Source organism: Hordeum vulgare, chromosome 1H, assembly GCF_904849725.1.
Source record: "Hordeum vulgare subsp. vulgare chromosome 1H, MorexV3_pseudomolecules_assembly, whole genome shotgun sequence".
NCBI classification, from domain to species: Eukaryota; Viridiplantae; Streptophyta; class Magnoliopsida; order Poales; family Poaceae; genus Hordeum; species Hordeum vulgare.
Window position 1 is genome coordinate 1,819,386 of NC_058518.1, and position 18,245 is coordinate 1,837,630.

At 41.3% G+C, this 18,245-nt stretch overlaps 2 protein-coding genes across 2 annotated transcripts; both read right to left on the reverse strand.

Annotated features, from left to right (window-relative positions):
* Window positions 1-1,570: 1,570 nt before the first annotated feature.
* Window positions 1,571-5,177, reverse strand: LOC123453055 (probable leucine-rich repeat receptor-like protein kinase At1g35710). The gene is made up of 5 exons (XM_045129822.1): window positions 4,019-5,177; window positions 3,494-3,826; window positions 2,801-3,211; window positions 2,018-2,749; window positions 1,571-1,929 (listed from the first exon to the last, which is right to left on the reverse strand). The coding sequence occupies exons 1-5, from the start codon at window positions 5,175-5,177 to the stop codon at window positions 1,571-1,573; spliced, it is 2,994 nt and encodes a 997-aa protein (XP_044985757.1).
* A 2,587-nt stretch (window positions 5,178-7,764) lies between these two features.
* LOC123394903 (dihydroneopterin aldolase 2-like) lies at window positions 7,765-8,654 on the reverse strand. The gene is made up of 2 exons (XM_045090132.1): window positions 8,294-8,654; window positions 7,765-8,208 (listed from the first exon to the last, which is right to left on the reverse strand). The coding sequence occupies exons 1-2, from the start codon at window positions 8,512-8,514 to the stop codon at window positions 7,989-7,991; spliced, it is 441 nt and encodes a 146-aa protein (XP_044946067.1). The 5' UTR covers window positions 8,515-8,654; the 3' UTR covers window positions 7,765-7,988.
* Between the last annotated feature and the right edge of the window lie 9,591 nt (window positions 8,655-18,245).

Here is an 18,245-nt window from a genome sequence, read left to right on the forward strand (position 1 = left end):
TCCCGTTTCTTCTGGCAGAGTGATGAGGATCGGACTAAAAATAGGCTTACTAAATGGGATATTATTTGTCGGCCTAAAGATCAAGGAGATTTAGGAATTGAAAATTTAAAAACCAAAAATAGATGTCTACTCAGCAAGTGGTTGTTTCGATTATCTAGGGAAACCGAAGGGATGTGGGTACAGATTCTGATGAATAAGTACCTACAGTCTAAAACCTTATTGCAGGTCACAGCTAGACCTATTGATTCACCCTTCTGGAAGGGTTTGATGCGGGTAAAAACTTCTTTCTTCAACAGAACTAGGTTTATTCTGGGTAATGGTGAATTGACTAGATTTTGGGAAGATTCATGGCTAGGGAATAGCCCTCTAGCTATTCAATACCCGCGGCTGTACCATATTGCTCAACGTCGACAAGCGTCCGTTGCTGCAATATTGCGTGAGATACCTCTAAATATTCAATTCCGTCGTTCCTTAGCGGGTGATAGATGGACTAACTGGTTGCATCTTGTCCGAAGGTTAATGGATGTTAACCTCTCGGACAGACCCGATCGTGTTCATTGGAAGTTAACCTCTAATGGAGTTTTCACGGTCAAATCTATGTATGTCGATCTCATAGATTCGTCACCTATTCCTAAATCAGTGCATATCTGGAAGATCAAAGTCCCCTTAGAATTAAGATCTTTATGTGGTTTGTTCACAAAGAAATTATTCTTACGAAGGATAATCTTGCCAAGCGAAATTGGAATGGTAATCTTAGATGCAGCTTTTGTCTGAGGGAAGAAACTATACAACACCTCTTTCTAGATTGTCCCATGGCTAAACTGGTTTGGCGCTCGCTTCATATTGCTTTCAACATCAGTCCTCCCAATAGTATTAACTCGTTATTTGGGACATGGTTACAGGGAGTGGATGTTCGATCTGCTAAACTTATTCGTGTTGGAACCTCTGCTCTTTTGTGGGCTCTTTGGAATAGCAGAAATGACTTAGTTTTTAACAGATTACGCGATATTCACTTTCTGCAGGTTATCTTCAGGGCTACCACACTGACCCGCACGTGGTCATTACTCACTCCTGTGACAGCCAGGGAGCATTTGGATACTGGGTGTGTCCGATGGGAGATGGTACCGCAAGGTATCTTCAACCGGTTTGGATGGCGTCATATTAATAGAATAGGTGTTTAGTCATCTAGATCTTTCCGTCATCCCCGGTTTGGGCGTGTATCTCGCCTTGTATCTTTTTTGTTTTACCGCCTTGTGGCTGCACTATGACTTGTACTATGCCGGATTTTAGCTTTTTTAATATATGGTTGCATGCATCACTCGATGCAGAGGCCGGGGCTAAGCCTCCTTTTCGAAAAAAAAAACAAACTAGGAAACAATAACACGGGGCACCAATTTTTATGTGGAAAACCCTTGCAGGGAAAACCATTGTATCAGAAGAGTGTCTACAAAATACATAGACTTACAATGAGCATCAACCCATCCCGAAGTATATATAGGTAGCATATATGAGTGACTCGACCCAAAAGCTACGATAGACCCTTGCTTCTCACTAGATTCCGGATCATATATTAATATGCATCCCTTGCTTGCTGTAATGTAAGTGTGCTGAAAGGCATGGGACATGAACTAGAAGGAGGTCGCTGGATGAGCGTTTGGTATGCCTCCCTCATGGTTGGCCTTGCTTGTGGAGAAGATTCCAAGCAAGAAAAGGCCAGCTTAATGAGGAGACATAAGCTGTTCTCTTCTGTTGTTGTTGGTGTTGTCACCCGTTGGTCCAGAATATCTTGCACCAGTGTAGTTTGTTCTCCATTTAACAAGGTACCGTCTAATAGATTCCTCGGATGCTTCCCCACCAGTAGCTCTAGCACAACAACGCCAAAGCTATAGACATCACATTTCTCTGTCACAACAGATGTGTACGACAGTTCTGCACAAAATTGATGAAAACATTAGGCTTAGGAACAAATGATCAAGATTAATGCTTCTGGTGATAAGAAGGTTATGCTAGAACATACCAGGAGCTATGTAGCCGTACGTTCCTGCTAGTGCACTCCAGTTTGATGTATCAGGCTTAAGAATCCTTGCTGTGCCAAAATCTGAGACAAAAGCCTTGAAGGTTGTATCAAGTAAGATGTTGTTGCTTGTGATATCTCGATGGATTATAGGTGGACTGCATTCATGGTGCAAATAAGATATTGCTTGAGCCACATCATTTGTAAGAGAAATTCTCTTCTGCCAATCCAATTCCTTCGCTAGCTCCTCATTTTCCAGTATCCTGTAGAGGCTGCCCTGCTGAATGTAATCGTAGACAAGAAATTTATATGCTGGATGGGAGCAGAATCCATACATTTTCACAATGCTTCTTTGTCGGATCTGTGATAATATTTCCATTTCACTGAGAAATCTTCTCTCGTCACCCAACTCTTCTTCGGTCTGGTGAAGCTTCTTCACAGCAACTAGCAGCCCGTCTTGGAGTTGTGCCTTATAGACTTTGCCGTACCCTCCTGTTCCGATGATGTACTTATCGTCAAAGTCTTCCGTCGCCCTTAGAATATCGTCAAATGCCAATCTTCCATCAAAATTCCAAACAGAGAATAGGTCCCTTGCTTCTGCAGTGGCACCTTCTTGTGGTTTTCTCTTCTTACGAGTAAGCATTATTATGACAACAATTGTAGCAACAATGACGAAACCCATCACAATAACAATTGGCAAAAGTAAACCAAGTATCTTTTGCTTATGGTGACTGACTACTGGTGTTGAATAACAAGGTGGCAGGACAGAGAGGTTCCCACACAGACCTTTATTGGGTAGAAACCAACTTGATGAAGCATTTTGGAGTAGCCGTGCTACTGGGACTGGTCCTTCCAAGTCGTTGTAGGAGACATCGAGTGTTGAAAGGCTCGTCATGCTTGCAAAGGAGGATGGAATGCTTCCACTAAACTGATTATGTGATAAATTCAGAGATTCTAGCATCCCCAACCTCCCAAGTTGTTGCGGCAACACACCACTGAGGTTATTGTTGCTCACATCTAACATGATTTGCAGGTCTGCTAAATTTCCAATCGTACCTGGCAAAGTCCCACTGAAGTTGTTGTTGTTGATCTTCAAGGACTGTAGTCTCATGCAAGTCCCTAATTCCTGAGGTATTAATCCACTTAGTCTGTTTCCAGATATATCAAGGTATCCTAACTTTCCTAGCTTTTCTATTTGTGTAGGTATGGATCCAGATAAGTGGTTCGATGATAAGTTCAGGCTATATAGATTAGTTAAAGTGCAGATTTCTGGTGGTATCTCACCGCTGAGATTATTAGAATCGAGTGTCAGTTCGCCTAGGTTGGACAATTTTGAAAGGACTGGAGGTATGGAGCCCGTAATCATATTTTGTGCTAGACGTAGTACCGTTAGCTTGGTATGTGCACCTAGATTTGTTGAGATGTGCCCAGAGAGGGTATTCGATGCCAATCGCATATGTGTGAGTTGTGGATATACACCAAAATATTGTGATATTTCTCCTGTTAGCTGGTTCGACTCAAGGTTAATTTTAACCAAACTCTTACATGTCTTTAAACTCAATGGAATGGGGCCATTGAACATATTAGATGCGACACTGAGAATTCTAAGATTGCCACCTGAACATATATCTGCGGGTAAAGGTCCTGAAAGTGAGTTGCTAGACAACCAAAGTTCAACAAGGTTTGTGAGACCTCCAAATACTTGAGGAAGAGAACCTGATAATTTATTATCATAGATCTGCAGTTCTTGGATGCTTTGCAACTTACCAAAAGTTTTTGGTATTGATCCCGATATTTGGTTCTGAAACAAGCCTAAATATTCGAGGTTCATCAAATCGCCAATTTCCTCGGGGATGGAACCGGTTATTTGATTTTCAAAGAGGTATAGTACTACTAGCTTGGTAACATTTCCTAAGCTGTCAGGAATAGAGCCAGATATTTGGTTGATGGACAAGTCTAAATTCTGGAGATTCATTAGATTGCCAAACTCTCTGGGGATGGAACCAGATATCTTATTTTCAAAGAGGTGTAGTAGTAATAGCTTGGTAATATTTCCTAAGCTGTCAGGAATAGAGCCAGATATTTGGTTGTCAGCCAAGTCTAACTTCTGGAGATTCAGCAAGTAGCCCAATTCTGAAGGTATTGTGCCTGTGATTTGATTTGTATAGAGAAGAAGTTCATTGAGCATAGTGAGGTTGCCTACTTCTGCCGGTATTGAACCTGTGATTTGATTTCTATAGAGACCAAGTTGGTTTAGCATAGTGAGGTTGCCTATTGCTGGGGGTATTGAACCTGTGATTTGATTTTCAAAGAGAAAAAATTGGTTCAACTTTGTAAGATTGGTTATGAAGACTGGAATTGGACCTGACAAATCATTTCCAGCAAGATGAAGATTTTGCAAATGGACTAGCCTGCCTAGTTCTTGGGGTATAGGCCCTGAAAGTTGATTATGAAACACGTACAAAGTATTTAGTTGGGTCAGATTTCCAAGGGTTTTTGGTATCATGCCGCCTAAGGTGTTGTTGCTTAGCTGTAGAAGTTGTAGGTTGACAAGCCTTCCAATCTCTTCAGGAATGGGACCTGATACCATGGTTTGGTGAATGATAAGATCAGTTAACATTGTTAGGTTACACAGAGACACAGGGATATGTCCTGTGAGTTTGTTAAATGAGAGACCAAGTTGGGTGAGACTCTGCAGGCTACCAAACTCAAACGGAATTTGTCCTTTGAGATGGTTGAAGCCGAGGTCAAGATAAGACAGTGATGACAAAGAGCTGATATTAACTGGTATTTGACCATGAAGACTGTTGTTGCTGAGGTCAATATATGTGAGGAATGGAAGAGCCGAGAAGTTGAGCTCACCAAGCTGGCCATGGATGCCAGCATCTGGCAGGGAGATGTTGGTCACCACCCAGGGCATGCTGCGACCATGGCGAACAACCGTGCACATGATGCCCGTCCAGTTGCAGGGGCTCGTGTTTTCCTGCCAAGAGCTCATCTGCAGCGGTGGACTCGCAAGCGTCGCTTTCCAGTGGAGGAGGGCGTTGTGTTGAGACCTCAGTGAGATCCCTCGATGGCGTGTCGTGTGTGCTTCTTCCAAGAGAAGAAGGCACGACACGAGCAGTAGGCAGAGGTACAACAATGGTGTTGAGGAAGGTCCCATTTTGCTGCCTAGTGTATGCATGTTGTATTGGTTGGAGGATGTGATTCCATGGACACCATTGATGAGTATTTAAAGAGTGTGTCTTCCATTGTTATGAGGTCCTTAGTAGGTCAACCCACAACAGTTCAGTGGAAGATGCTTCTGGACGACTATTCTTCAGTGTCTCCATCTCTGCCCCTTTTTTCTTTCCTTTGTCAGCTACTGCTGGGCTGCCTGTTTTTCTTCTTCATTGTCGCCATCTCTACCTCTTTTTTCTTTCCTCATGCCTGTGGAAAATTGTCACCGGAATTATTCATAGAAAGCAATTGAAAGCAGGGATAGAAGGTTACACACAGCGTACACCTACTCATAGAAGGGTATGCACTGAATGGATTGAGTTTAACATTGTTGTAGAGCTTTTATTCGATGGCATCTCCTGTGATTGGTTTGACAATATTTCTTTGTCTATTTGATCATGTAACGTGCAACTACTTTATCTATTCTCTAAAATGTTTCCCTTTTCAATTTTCAGCTGGTACATACAACAAAGGATTTAGCTCAAGGACTCGTGACTGGTGGCACAACACGGTCAAAGCCTGTACAGCCAAGCAGCATCTTCACCACATAAGCTCAAGAAAAAAAAGAGTCCAAGCTCAAGTGGGTTACTGGCGCTTTCGGTATGTGTTGGTTTCCTTGCAACATACAAGTATCCAACACGCCAATATTCCCAGGTATGCCCTTTGTAATTTATGAGATATGAAAAGGTTGCAAACTATTACTATTGCTTCCATACTTTTTTTTATTGTTAAAGGATGTGGCGGTATGAGCCTATATAGCAGATCCTGTTTAAGAAAGGTCGTACGTATTGCTTCACACTTTGGTAGCTCATACACAGTGCATAGGGATGTACTGTAAGTTATGTATGTGAAGAAGATAAAGCATAGTAAGTTTAAGCTTGTTTCAGTACACCGCCTTGATAACTTTGAAAAGGATACTTCTGAGGGGTATGAAACACAGAATCACCAGAATCAGATCAAGATGCTGATAAATGGAACCCAAAATCGCAGTAATGCAGCTCAGTTGCTTATTTGGATTCTTAACTACTGTCACTTCAGTTGCTTTATGCCTCGATGGTCCAGGATATGAAATAGATCCAGACACCCGTTTGATGTGAATTAATATAGCCATGTTCTGTGGATCCCGCAGGTTATCTCTGAAGAAATACAACATGGAACAAATCACCCCGGCAGTGCACAGTTGGAGAAAATTATTTGTTCTAGCAAAACTTATTTGTGCCTTGCTACAAACAACTCCCCAAAGATGCCAAAACTAGACATCAACTTTCTTCCTGCTTCCTCTCTCCACCTGCTCCTCGTCTCAGCCGTCGTTTCCCGAGTGTCTTCCTATTGCTTGTTTGGAAATGATAGCGAGTGATAAAAGGAGCTGTTCTCTATATGGCTGTACATCATGTTCTTAGCATGTCTGTGATTGCACTAGCCGAGTTCAGTTTTGAGGTGAGTAAGAAGAGTATCTACTTTTCTGATAAAAAATAATAATAAGGTATTTGCTAGCTCTCAATTTCCTTAAATTTCCGATGTTTGCTTGCCTGCATAACTGTCAACCAAACTTGTTCTGTAAAATAGGTCTCTGATTATTCAGACTATTACGTTAAGCTGCTAAATTTCCTTAGTGTGGTTGTTTCAGGCATTGAATCCCCAAGCCTAGTTGTTTCATGTAACACTGCAATCGCAAACAACAGCATATAGTATCTGCAGTGCTTCAACGTCATCGTCTCCTGGCTGGGCTGAGACGAGAGACGTTGGTGGTGCTGGCTGACTCTGCTTGTGTAGGAACGAGTGCACCTCACGCTGCACCGCACACACACTTCTTCCTCGTGTAGGAACGAACGCAAGCACGGAATTCCTAAGCCTGGTGGTTTAGTTTCAGGCAGCACTGCAATGCAAATGCAGAGGCATGTAGTATCTACAGTTCTTGATCGTCATCGTCTCCTTCCTGAGGTGATACGAGAGATTCAGGTGGTGCTGGCTGACTCTGCTTGTGCAGGAATGAAGGATGGGGTGCACCTCACCCTGCACTGCACACACACTTCTTCCTCTTTGCCTTTCCTCATGCCTGGTGCAACACAATGATAAATGGTAAAAATAAAGTCTTAAGTGCTGAATTTTGGTTAATACGAATCCTGGAGCGCAAGTCTTGTTGGAGGTCATATGTCTATGGGAAAATGAGACAGTGGCTGCAACTTGTGGAATTCAAAGCGTGTACAGCCAAGCAGCATCTTCACAACACGTTGCTGAAGAAAAGCTCCAAGCTTATGTGGGTTAATTCGGTGAACTTCAACTACTAGCACTTTCTGTTTGTAGATATTGGTTCCATGTGACATCCAACATGCCAATATTCCCAGCGGCTATAGTACTGTGGAAGAAGTCACCACGGGGGTGCATGGTGGAGCACATTATTGTCTTTAGTGGAAGTTGCTGTTGGATGCTGTTCTTCAGTGTATGTCACCATCTCTTTATAAATAGCACACTAATAGGAGCAAGCAATTATGTTCTCTAAGATACTGAAATAATCCAATAATCACTGCTTGGAAAAGTATTTTGTATTCTTTTAAGCATTCCAGTTTAAATTAGAACACTTGACATAAGCTCAACAGTAGAGGCAAGAATGGTGCTAGATGCAGAGCATGGAAATATCTGTAAAATAAGTTAACAGTTCATGTACCCGCTTTAGTATATTTTCCTTGATTACTTACTAGGTTGACATGAACATGAATTGATATCAATGGCAATATAAGCAGGAGCACTGTATGCATCAATTATACATCTTTATCTTCCCAGATTTGCTCAGCGGAATTGCAGGAAGATCGATTGTACCTTGCAAACCTGCTAAGGTAGGTCGGCAGCGATGGTGTGGACTGCGGGCGCTGTGATGGGAGCGGGCTAGCGGCGGGGGGAAGGATAGGGCGGCGATCGACTGAGCCACCGACTCCAGCAGGTTCCGCGACGGGCCTTCCACCACGCCCTTGGCTATCGTGCAAGAGGAATCACATTGACATTTACATACTTCGGTGTCAGGAAACTGAAGCTGAAGCTGAAGGAGACCGACATGGGGTGGACCTGTAGATGTCGGTGTAGCTGACGGTGTGGGAGATGTCGTCGGTGTCCCCGGCGGCGGCGAGGTCCGTCCAGGTGTCGATGTCGACCACGAACTTCTGGCCCAGCTTCTTCTCCTCCTGCTTCACGCCGTGGAACCCGTGGAACTGCAGCCCGCGCAGGACCAACTTGTCGCCGCCGCCGCCGCCCGTCGCCGGCGGCTCCTCCTCGCCGTCCCCCGCCATGGCCCGCGGATCCAGAGCTCGGTCACCATGGCTGCGCCGCGGGCTAGGGTTTCGGGCGCTTGGGAAAGAAGGAGAAGGTGGTGGCGCCGGCGGTGGTGGGGTAGAGGAGAGGGTGGGGGTCTCCGGCGGTCTCAGAGGAGGTGAGGGCGCGCGCGGGCGGCCGACGAGGGGAGAGAGGAAGGAGAAGAGAGCGAGGGGAGAAAGAGAGGGGTGTGTGGATGGAAAATATCCATAGGGCAACACTAGGGTTTCGGCCAGGGAGGTGAGGGGATCTTGGATCATCCCACGGCCTTCGATCCATGATCCGCGTGATGTGTATGGACCAATCAGAATGCAGTAAGCACTTTGAAGATGATGTGACCATCTAAATTGGTCGTAAACCCTTTTTCAACAAATATGCACATATTTTGCATTTTTTTACAAGCAAACATAATAGTTTTACAACCAAATAAATTAAGCATAGTTTTACAAGCCGAATAAAAATTAAATTGTCTCAAATACATGTAGAAAAAATAGATACCGTCATATACATGAAAATGGTTTTTTGTGAAGGACCTACTATACCTGCTCGTTTCGACCGCATTTTGAAAACGGGCATAACAAATTAAAAAAAATCAAAAAATTGAAAATCTTCGCGTTGTGTCATAATATGTGACCAAGTTACCAGAAAAAATAATAAACTTTGTAATACGGTGATTATTTTAAAAAAACTGTTCTCAGAAATGGATTATCGTGTGTGAAGATTCATGGCTTTCAAGCCAAATGGTCAGTCTTATGGCGACATTCATGGTATAGTTTGTTGAAACGATCTAATATTATGCACAATGGTGCATATTGGAATGGCAAACAATGTTGATCAAGGAAGTTTTCATTTTCCTTGTATGAAAAAATCATTTCCCATTTTTCAAGTGTCCGAAATGAGTTCTTTTGTGAATGACCTACCATATATTTGTTTCAAAATTGTATCAAATCATTTTTCTAAAATACTAGGCATATTTAATGTACAATTGACGAAATGGTTGGGTGTTAAAAGCTTTTATCCACCTCTAGTAAAAAAGACAAATTGTCGCCGATTCAGGAGGAAGCGGTCAAATTTGAACTAGAGGTGCCTCATAGTTTTTTCATGATTTTTTTCTAAAATCATTTTTAGGTAAAAAAAGTATCTATTTAATCAGAGATTCAATAAAATTTTGGCAAAGATTCAACCTCTAGCTATGAACAGTCATGCCCGCCGTTTCGACCGTATTTTGAAACGGGCATCACAAATAAAAAAAATAAAAAAATGGAAAACCTTCGCGTTGTGTCATAATATGTGACCAAGTTACCAGGAAAAATAATAAACTTATAATACGGTGATTATTTTAAAAAAATGTTCTCACAAATGAGCTATCATGTGTGAAGATTCATGGATTTAAAGCCAAATGATCAATCTTATGGCCACATTCATGACATAGTTTGTTGAAACGATCTAATATTATGCACAAGGGCGCATATTGGAATGACAAACAATGTTGACTAAGGAAGTTTTCATTTTCCTTGTATGAAAAATTCATTTTCCACTTTTCAAGTGTCCGAAATGAGTTTTTTTGTGAAGAACCTATCATATATTTATTTCAAAATTGTACCAAATCATTTTTATAAAATATTAGGCCATATTTAATGTATAACTGACAAAATGCTTGGTGTTAAAAGCTTTTATCCACCTCTAGTGAAAAAGACAAATGGCCGCTGATTCAATAGGAAGCGGGTCAAATTTGAACTAGAGGTGCCTCATAGTTTTCTCATGATTTTTTCCTAAAATCATTTTTAGGTAAAGAAGTATCTATTTAATCAGAGATCCAACAAAATTTTTGCAAGATTCAACCCATAGCTATGAACGGTCATGCCCGACATTTCGACCGCATTTTGAAACGGGCAAAGCAAATTAAAAACAAAATCAAAAAAATGAAAAACCTTCGCGTTCTGTCATAATATGTGACCAAGTTACCAGGAAAAATAATAAACTTGTAATACGATGATTATTTTAAAAAAATGTTTTCAGAAATGGGGTATCGTGTGTGAAGATTCATCGTTTTTCAAGCCAAATGGTCAATCATATGCCACATTCATGGCATAGTTTGTTGAAACGGTCTAATATTATGCACAAGGGTGCATATTGGAATGCCAAACAATGTTAATTAAGGAAGTTTTCATTTTCCTTGTACGAAAAAATCATTTTTCCATTTTTCAATTGTCCGAAATGAGTTTTTTTGTGAAGAACCTACCATATATTTGTTTCAAAATTATACCAAATCATTTTTATAAAATACTAGGTCATATTTAATGTACAACTGACAAAATGGTTGGGTGTTAAAACCTTTTATCCACCTCTAGTGAAAAAGACAAATTGTCACCGATTCAGTAGGAAGCGGGTCAAATTTGAACTGCAGCTACATTATAATTTGCTATTTATTTTCCCAAAAAATCATTTATAGGTACATAAGTATTTATTTAATAAGAATTACATGGTGTGGTGGCTTGACGCCAATGTTTGGATGGTGGTCGAGGGCCCCAACTCCAAAGCGCGTGAACTTGCACGCGAGCCGCGTGGTCACCGCGTTACCGTTGCGTTGCCACACATTCTGGGTGGAATAAGCATGTCTTGGTTGGTTAGACACTCCCTGGGTAGGTGTCAGGAAGAATAATACAATATAAGAATCTCACGAGGAGACCGAACTAAGCTCAAACATGAATTAGCAGCCAAGTGTTTGATTAGCGGTGCGGGTAATGCACATAGACAATGGGCCTAAATTTTGGCTGAGGATGATCATCTACTAAGGAGACTCTCTTGCCAATTTTTTAGCTCAAATGGATGAACCTACGTGACACTTGCTTTGCAAAGTACCACGCTGTGCAGAAATATGGATGTTGAAGATGGGATCAAAAGAATCAACTGATTGAGCTGAAATTTGGTGTATGATGTTAATTAGGGCATATGAAGGCACTGTAAAATTTTTATACCATTTGGACATGCCAAAGTGACACTTCCTTCACAAAGTGCTATTCTGAACAGAATAGGAAAATGATTATTGCTGAATTATTTTCAAACTATGGAAGGAAGGGTTTTCACATATTTGAGGAATATATGATCCAAAGTATTTATGAGAATTTTTCGAATTTTTTTGGAATGACAGAATAGTAGGTTGCTTCACAAACTAGGCAAAAAATAACACATGGGCATGACACGTAGGCAAAACTGATGATGCGGCACCTAGTCATAGCTATGACCATCTATATTGGTCGTAATTAGCTACAAATTTGGCAGCGAAACAGGGCTATCTGCTTTACGACCTTTTCCAGTAAGGAAGTTACGACCTTTCTGATGAAAAAGGTCGTTAGTTTTTGGGGTTAGGACCCCTCCGGACAGCTTACGACAATTGGTCTTAAATGGTCATAGATTTACGACCAATTCTGCGAGTGTCACTGACAGAAGGTCGTTAGTTGACATATTTCTTGTAGTGTTCCCGAGGCGTCTGGATCGCAGTAGGACCCAAAATCAGTGATTAATAGCATAGAAAAGTGACCAGAATAGGCGAAAATTGCGAGTTTTTACGAGTTCTCCGTAACCGGAGCCCCGGGTTCGCAAAACATTCGGATCGCAGCACGATCAAAAATCAGTGAGTAAGCATGCGAACTTGGCCGGAATAGGTCAAAACTGCGAGTTTTGACGAGTTCCCCGAAACCTGAACCCGGGGTTCCCAAAATGATTGAATCGCAGTAGGGCCCAAAATCAGTGAGTAACAACATACAAAACTGGTCGAAATAGACCAAAACTGCGAGTTTTGACAAATTCCCCGTAACCGGACCCCGGGGTTCCCAAAATGTTTGGATCGCAACAGGAACCAAAATCAGTGAGTAATAGCATACAAACCTGGCCGGAATAGGTCAAAAGTGCGATTTTTGACGAGTTCCCCGGAACCGGACCCCGGGATTCCGAAAACGTTTCGATCGGAGCAGGACCCAAAATCACTGAGTAATAACATACAAAACTGGTCGGAATAGACCAAAACTGCGAGTTTTGACGAGTTCCCCGTTACCTGAGCTCGGGGTTCCCAAAATGCTCAGATCGCAGCAGGACCCAAAATCAGTGAGTAATAGTATACAAAACTGGTAGGAATAGGATAAAACTGCGAATTTTGATGAGTTCCCCGTAACCGGACCCCGGGGTTCCCGAAACGTTCGGATCGCAAGACGACCCAAAATCAGTGACTAATAGCATAAAAAATTGCCACAATAGTCCAAAACTGTGAGTTTTGACAAGTTCCATGTAACCGAACCCGGAGTTCGCGACACGTTAGGATCGCAGCAGGACCCAAAATCAGTGAGTAATAGCATACAAACACTACAAGAAATGTGTTAATCCATGACGGATTTCTGATGACGTTCCCGACATCTGTCACGGAAACTGTCACCGATTAGCAGGATGCGTTTGGGCCCAAACAGGGTAGCCCCCTAATGACGGACATGGAAGTACCGTCACGAAAACCGTCATGGATCGGCCAACCGAGCCTAGACGGGCCTAGCCATTTTTCCTTTGTACACCATCATAACCTTTCTCCTGTTGACGTGATGTCACCGTTTGAGTTACATTGTAATTTGTAACAATTCCACAACTCGGCATACAGGAGAAGCAATTGTGCCCCCCGCTCAAGGTGTTTACCGATGTCGCTAATGGTGATCCGAGTGTAGTGGCCGCTAATCCTGGTTTCACTCTTGGTGATTTTTTAAGCGAAGATGTACAGTTCGAAACTGCCCCGCCAGTAGACCTTAGATATGAGCACGGGAAGCCTCGCGTCAAACCTGAGCAGTTGATGGAACTATCAACGATGATGTGAAGACTATATGACTGGTACTTGAAAACCTGCAAGTATAGGGCCAACTATATCTACGTGGGAATTAAAGATGAGCACTACTTTAATGGAGACAAGTCGTTGTACATTGAGTATGAAGAACTCTTTCACTTATACAAACAAGACGCCCTCGACAAAACGATCGTTAGTTCCTATTGTCTGTAAGTATATTATTTCGTTAATTAAGTCTCTAGATCAGCTCATTCATTGCATGTATAATTATCCTCACTATATTATGCATATTGAATATCCTCGAATGCAAAAGTGGACAAATATATGACATTGGGTTCATTAACCCAAATACCATAAATGAACATACGATAGTGAAGATCCTCGTGGATACAGAGAAAGTGTTGCTAAATGAGATACTTCGACAACAGTACAAAAGGGAAATACTATTTCCTTGCAACTTCAGGTGAGTGTTACTAGCTAGTTGTCTTCTGCACATTCTGTTTCGCTTACTCGAGGTTAAGTGTAATTGATGAGTTTGTGTGCAGGTTTCACTTTGTTCTGCTAATCATTAGGCTTGAGGAGGGGCTAGGAATTTTCTCAGACTCATTATGTAAAGAACCAACAGAGTTGGCGCCGATTATGGAAATGCTCTAGAAGTAAGTTCAATCATTATCGCACCATATCGGCAACTTTCTTTCATTTCCAGATATCTAGTAATCATTTTCTTTGCCGTGCAGGGTTTGGAAAAAGTTCACCCGCACCAGGGGTGAATGGAATAAGGATTTGCGATTTTCGTTCGCCAGAGTAAGTAGTACTAGCTAGTTCCTCGCATCTCTCATTCACCCTCAAAGGGAAATACCATTATCATGCTTGATTATTAATTTGATTGAACTCTATTCTCGTAAAGTACTTCTTGAGGCAGGGATCCGGGAATAACTTATGTGCTTACTACGTTTGTGAGTGGATTCACGAGACGACCTCTAAGAAGGCCAGATCTTCAAAAGAACTTGAAGTACGCAAACAATATTCACATTTTTATTTTATTACCATTAATTGTGTTGAGTTTCATTCATATATACATATTGATCCCCTTCTTTAAATTAGATCATGCGGATGCGGGAAGACCTCCTACCAACTGATCGCCTACGAGCAATTCAAGAGGAATTAGCGGGATACTTTGTTGAGCATGTCATACCCATAGAAGGGGAATATCATTAGGATTTCCTTATTGATTTTGGTGGATAGATATTAGCTACTTAGGGATCGCAAGAGATGTTATATATTGTATATATGCATGATCGTGTACTATGTATATGTAGTATAACCGAGTTGCTCAACCAAGCACGGAGAAAGAGAGGTCACTTCTCTCTATATATGTTCATAACGATGTTGTGTAACTAATGGTCCCTTCATTGCTATATGTAGTACCTAGCGTTGAGTTGAATGAACAACATAAAATAAAATGAAATCCTAAATGTAAAAGAATTGAAGGGTAAACACAAAAATAAAAGGGTAAACACAATATAAAACCCCTAAACCTCTCCTTTAAAAAAAACCTAGCTTCAAGCAGTTGTTGACGCGTGGCTGATTTTTAGTCCCGGTTTTGTTACCAACTGGTACTAAATGTCCTCCTGCCCTCGCGCCCCGCATCGGCCACCTGGAGCACTGTTAGTCCCGGTTCATAACACAACCGAGACTAAAACTTTCGGCCATTTGTCCCGGTAGTTCAGTCCCTGTTGTAGAACCGGGATTGAAGGCCCTCAGGAACCGGGACTGAAGCCTTGTTTTCTACTAGTGAAGTTTAATAGATGATGAACAAATGTTGGAATGTTTATTAACAAAAACTATTTCTGTTTACGCTGAAAGTTGATTAATTAGGAACCAAATTCACAGAATGACAAGTTAATTACGACCATGCTTAAGTAGATGATATTCTGCAGGGCAAACTCAGAAAAAGGCAATAAAAATTAGAATATCTCCCAACACAAAAGGAAACATCACTCTATTTCACCTTTCCTTAAAAATATGAGACCAAACTTCACTACATATGGAAGACATATGTCATGTTCAGATTGAGAATGATTGAAAAAATAGCACCCATGCAGAATAAGGAAAATTGCTTAACGAAAAAACACTATGGATCACCTTTCACATACTATTTGGGGACCATACTTCACTAATATGGAAGAACATCACATTAGAACAACCAAACTTGTGTGAAACGAAACACATCCAAACACCAACTAGTGTTCAGATTGACAGGTTTTGCTTTTACATTTCACTTTATCTACTTGGACCAGATTGTTCTTTGATAGCATATATATCAACCATATCTCGGGTAATAGGAATGACTTTATTAGTGTTCTAAAAAATGCCTACTTTACCATATCACATATGTTTTGCTAACCATTGCAGCAAATCCATGGGCACAATCAAATGTCCACGCACAATTAGAAGATGTTTGAATTAGCGTGGCATAAAGCTTCTCTACAAAGGAGACCTTGACTGGAAAGTCGCTGTGGACCGTGCATGAACATTTTGGCCTAGAAAAACAAAGAGAGGCAGGTATAAAAAATGGAAACATAAAGAAGAAATTTCAGTAAACGACACCAAAATGAAGATAACTCAAGAAAAAATGATATATATATATATATATGAAATGCTAACAAATAACCTTTAGAAATGAAAGGTGATTACTTTAGAACAAATAGGCAATTAACATGTAAATTAGATCCATTCTTAAGTAGTTTATATTATACAGTGCAAACTCTGCAAAAAGAAATAGTGAAATAAGTCATGAGAGTGGATTTTGAGCACCCGGGTGCCTAGGCACCCTCTATGAACAGTAACAACAAAACAAATAGGATCAAAATAAAAAAACTCTAAAACTTTGCAAGATTAAAGATGACCGATCTTTCTAGGTGCTTGCAAGTTTTCATGCCAAAAAACCATTTGAAGAGCTCTACATAGGAAAAACATTTTAGTACTTCAAATTTTGAGCACTTTTAGCAATGAAATCTGAAACTTGTTTGTACACCATTCTCTACATGATATTTTGGCTTGAAAACATGTATGGACCTACAAAGTTTGACCATATTATATGTTGCAAAGTTTCAGATTTTTTAAGCTTGTTTTCTATTTTTTTCGATTTACCTGTTCATAGAGGGTCCCTAGGCACCCGGGTGCTGTTACACCTTTCTCATAAGACATGGTTGGATTGGGTAAACCAAACATTGTTTCCACCGTTTCTCCCAAACAAGAAGTAGATAAGTCGTAGTCAGATGGCACATAATTTTTCCTTCAAAAAAATTTGCACATGAGTCATGGAGAGGACAAGGAAAATTCCTGTATGAAATTAACACTATGATTCACCTTCCACATAAATTAACTATGATATAGAGATTGATTTGGCAATACACTTAATCCACTCCAATTCTAGGTTCAGGTAGCCAACAACAACAGATTGACCTAACAATTAAGAAGCAGGGAGGAAATACAACCAAATCAAAACAATCCCTAACAAACCAAACGAATCCCTACGAAAAAGAGCACCATAATGATCTATGGGATAAGAAACAGGGAGGAAATACAAACCAAATCAAAACAATCCCTAACAGATCAGAGGAACCCTACTAAAACAGAGCACCAACTGGATCTAGGGTTTAAGAAGCACGGAGGAATTCCAACCAAATCAAAGCGATCCCTACCAAATTCAACGAAACCCTACCCTCCAACTCTAAAATCATTCTGAAACCCCTAATCACACCATCGAGCTACACAAATCGGGTCACGCTATCCAGCTCTCTCATCGATCCGAAACCCCAATCACAAACTACTACATAGCCATAATAGGATCGAGGCAATAACCATAACCTGCTTCACTAATCCTCCATGGAAAAGATGGGAGGGGCACAACTAACCTTGGCCAGCCATGGCGATAACCAATTCTGAAAAGAGGAAACGCCGGCCGGTGGATAGCGAAGAAAGATAGAAGAAGGAACCGAGGACGGGAGACGATAAGGAAAGAAACATAATAGAGCGAAGAGGTGAACCAACCTATGGTTGGATGGTTAGAGGGACTGTGGTATCCCCATCCTACCAGGGTTCAGGTCTTGGTGCTCACATTTATTCCTCGATTTTTTTAAGAATTTCCAGTGATGCACATTCAGTGCGAGGCGACGTTTGCGTCAATCGCGAGGTGTCTACGGTGACTATAAATTTCAAGATGATATGCTGGCTCAGTCGTGCTCATAGGGGTACGGTGTGCCTACGTGCGTCCATAAGGATGAGTGTATGCACATGTATATGAACACTTGCGTTTGTATATTATATTAAAAAATAGAGGGAAAAAGGAAGCGGAGAAGGAGAAGGGAACAGGAGAAAAAAGGCTGGCCCGTCTAAATGTTGGCTTCAGCGACGGCGCGCTGATTTGACGCTCGGATCTGCCACATAAGGTGCCGTTTAGGATTCGCCTACGACAAACCCTATCCGACGCTTGAGGCGCCGGTCACTACTATTTCCGCAAACCGACGCGTAGGTGCATTAACTGATCCGGCCCGTCTAGGTTTTCTTTTTCCGTGTTTAATCCTGTAGAAAATAAAGAGCGGTAGCAGGATATGTCGAAAATGTACTTTCTGTTTCTTTTCTTCTTTATTACCAGTGGGGCTGTCGTGAGGGCCAGTTTGGTTGGGCGGGAGGGGATCGGGCTGGCCCGGTAGCGGGACTGCAGTGCCCGGTTTTGGGAAACTTCTAAAAGGCTCCTTAAGCCGTTTTGTTTTTCAATTTATTTATTCTTTTCTGTTTCTTTTTTTATTTTCTGTTTTTCTTTCAAAAAATGTTCTGGATTTTCAATTGTTTTTTAGAAAGTGTAATGTATTTTAAAAAAAATGT

What these genes read in the sequence shown, in the direction of transcription:
- LOC123453055 (XM_045129822.1), bottom strand. Translation starts at nt 5,177, where the DNA reads ATGGGACCTTCCTCAACACCATTGTTGTACCTCTGCCTACTGCTCGTG. An exon ending in CTTTGAAAATAAGATATCTG is followed by an intron (nt 3,827 to 4,018) that starts GTTCCATCCCCA and finishes TCGAATATTTAG; the next exon opens with GCTTGTTTCAGAACCAAATA. An exon ending in AGAAATATCACAATATTTTG is followed by an intron (nt 3,212 to 3,493) that starts GTGTATATCCAC and finishes CCATACCTACAC; the next exon opens with AAATAGAAAAGCTAGGAAAG.
- LOC123394903 (XM_045090132.1), bottom strand. Translation starts at nt 8,514, where the DNA reads ATGGCGGGGGACGGCGAGGAGGAGCCGCCGGCGACGGGCGGCGGCGGC. An exon ending in AGCTACACCGACATCTACAG is followed by an intron (nt 8,209 to 8,293) that starts GTCCACCCCATG and finishes TTCCTCTTGCAC; the next exon opens with GATAGCCAAGGGCGTGGTGG.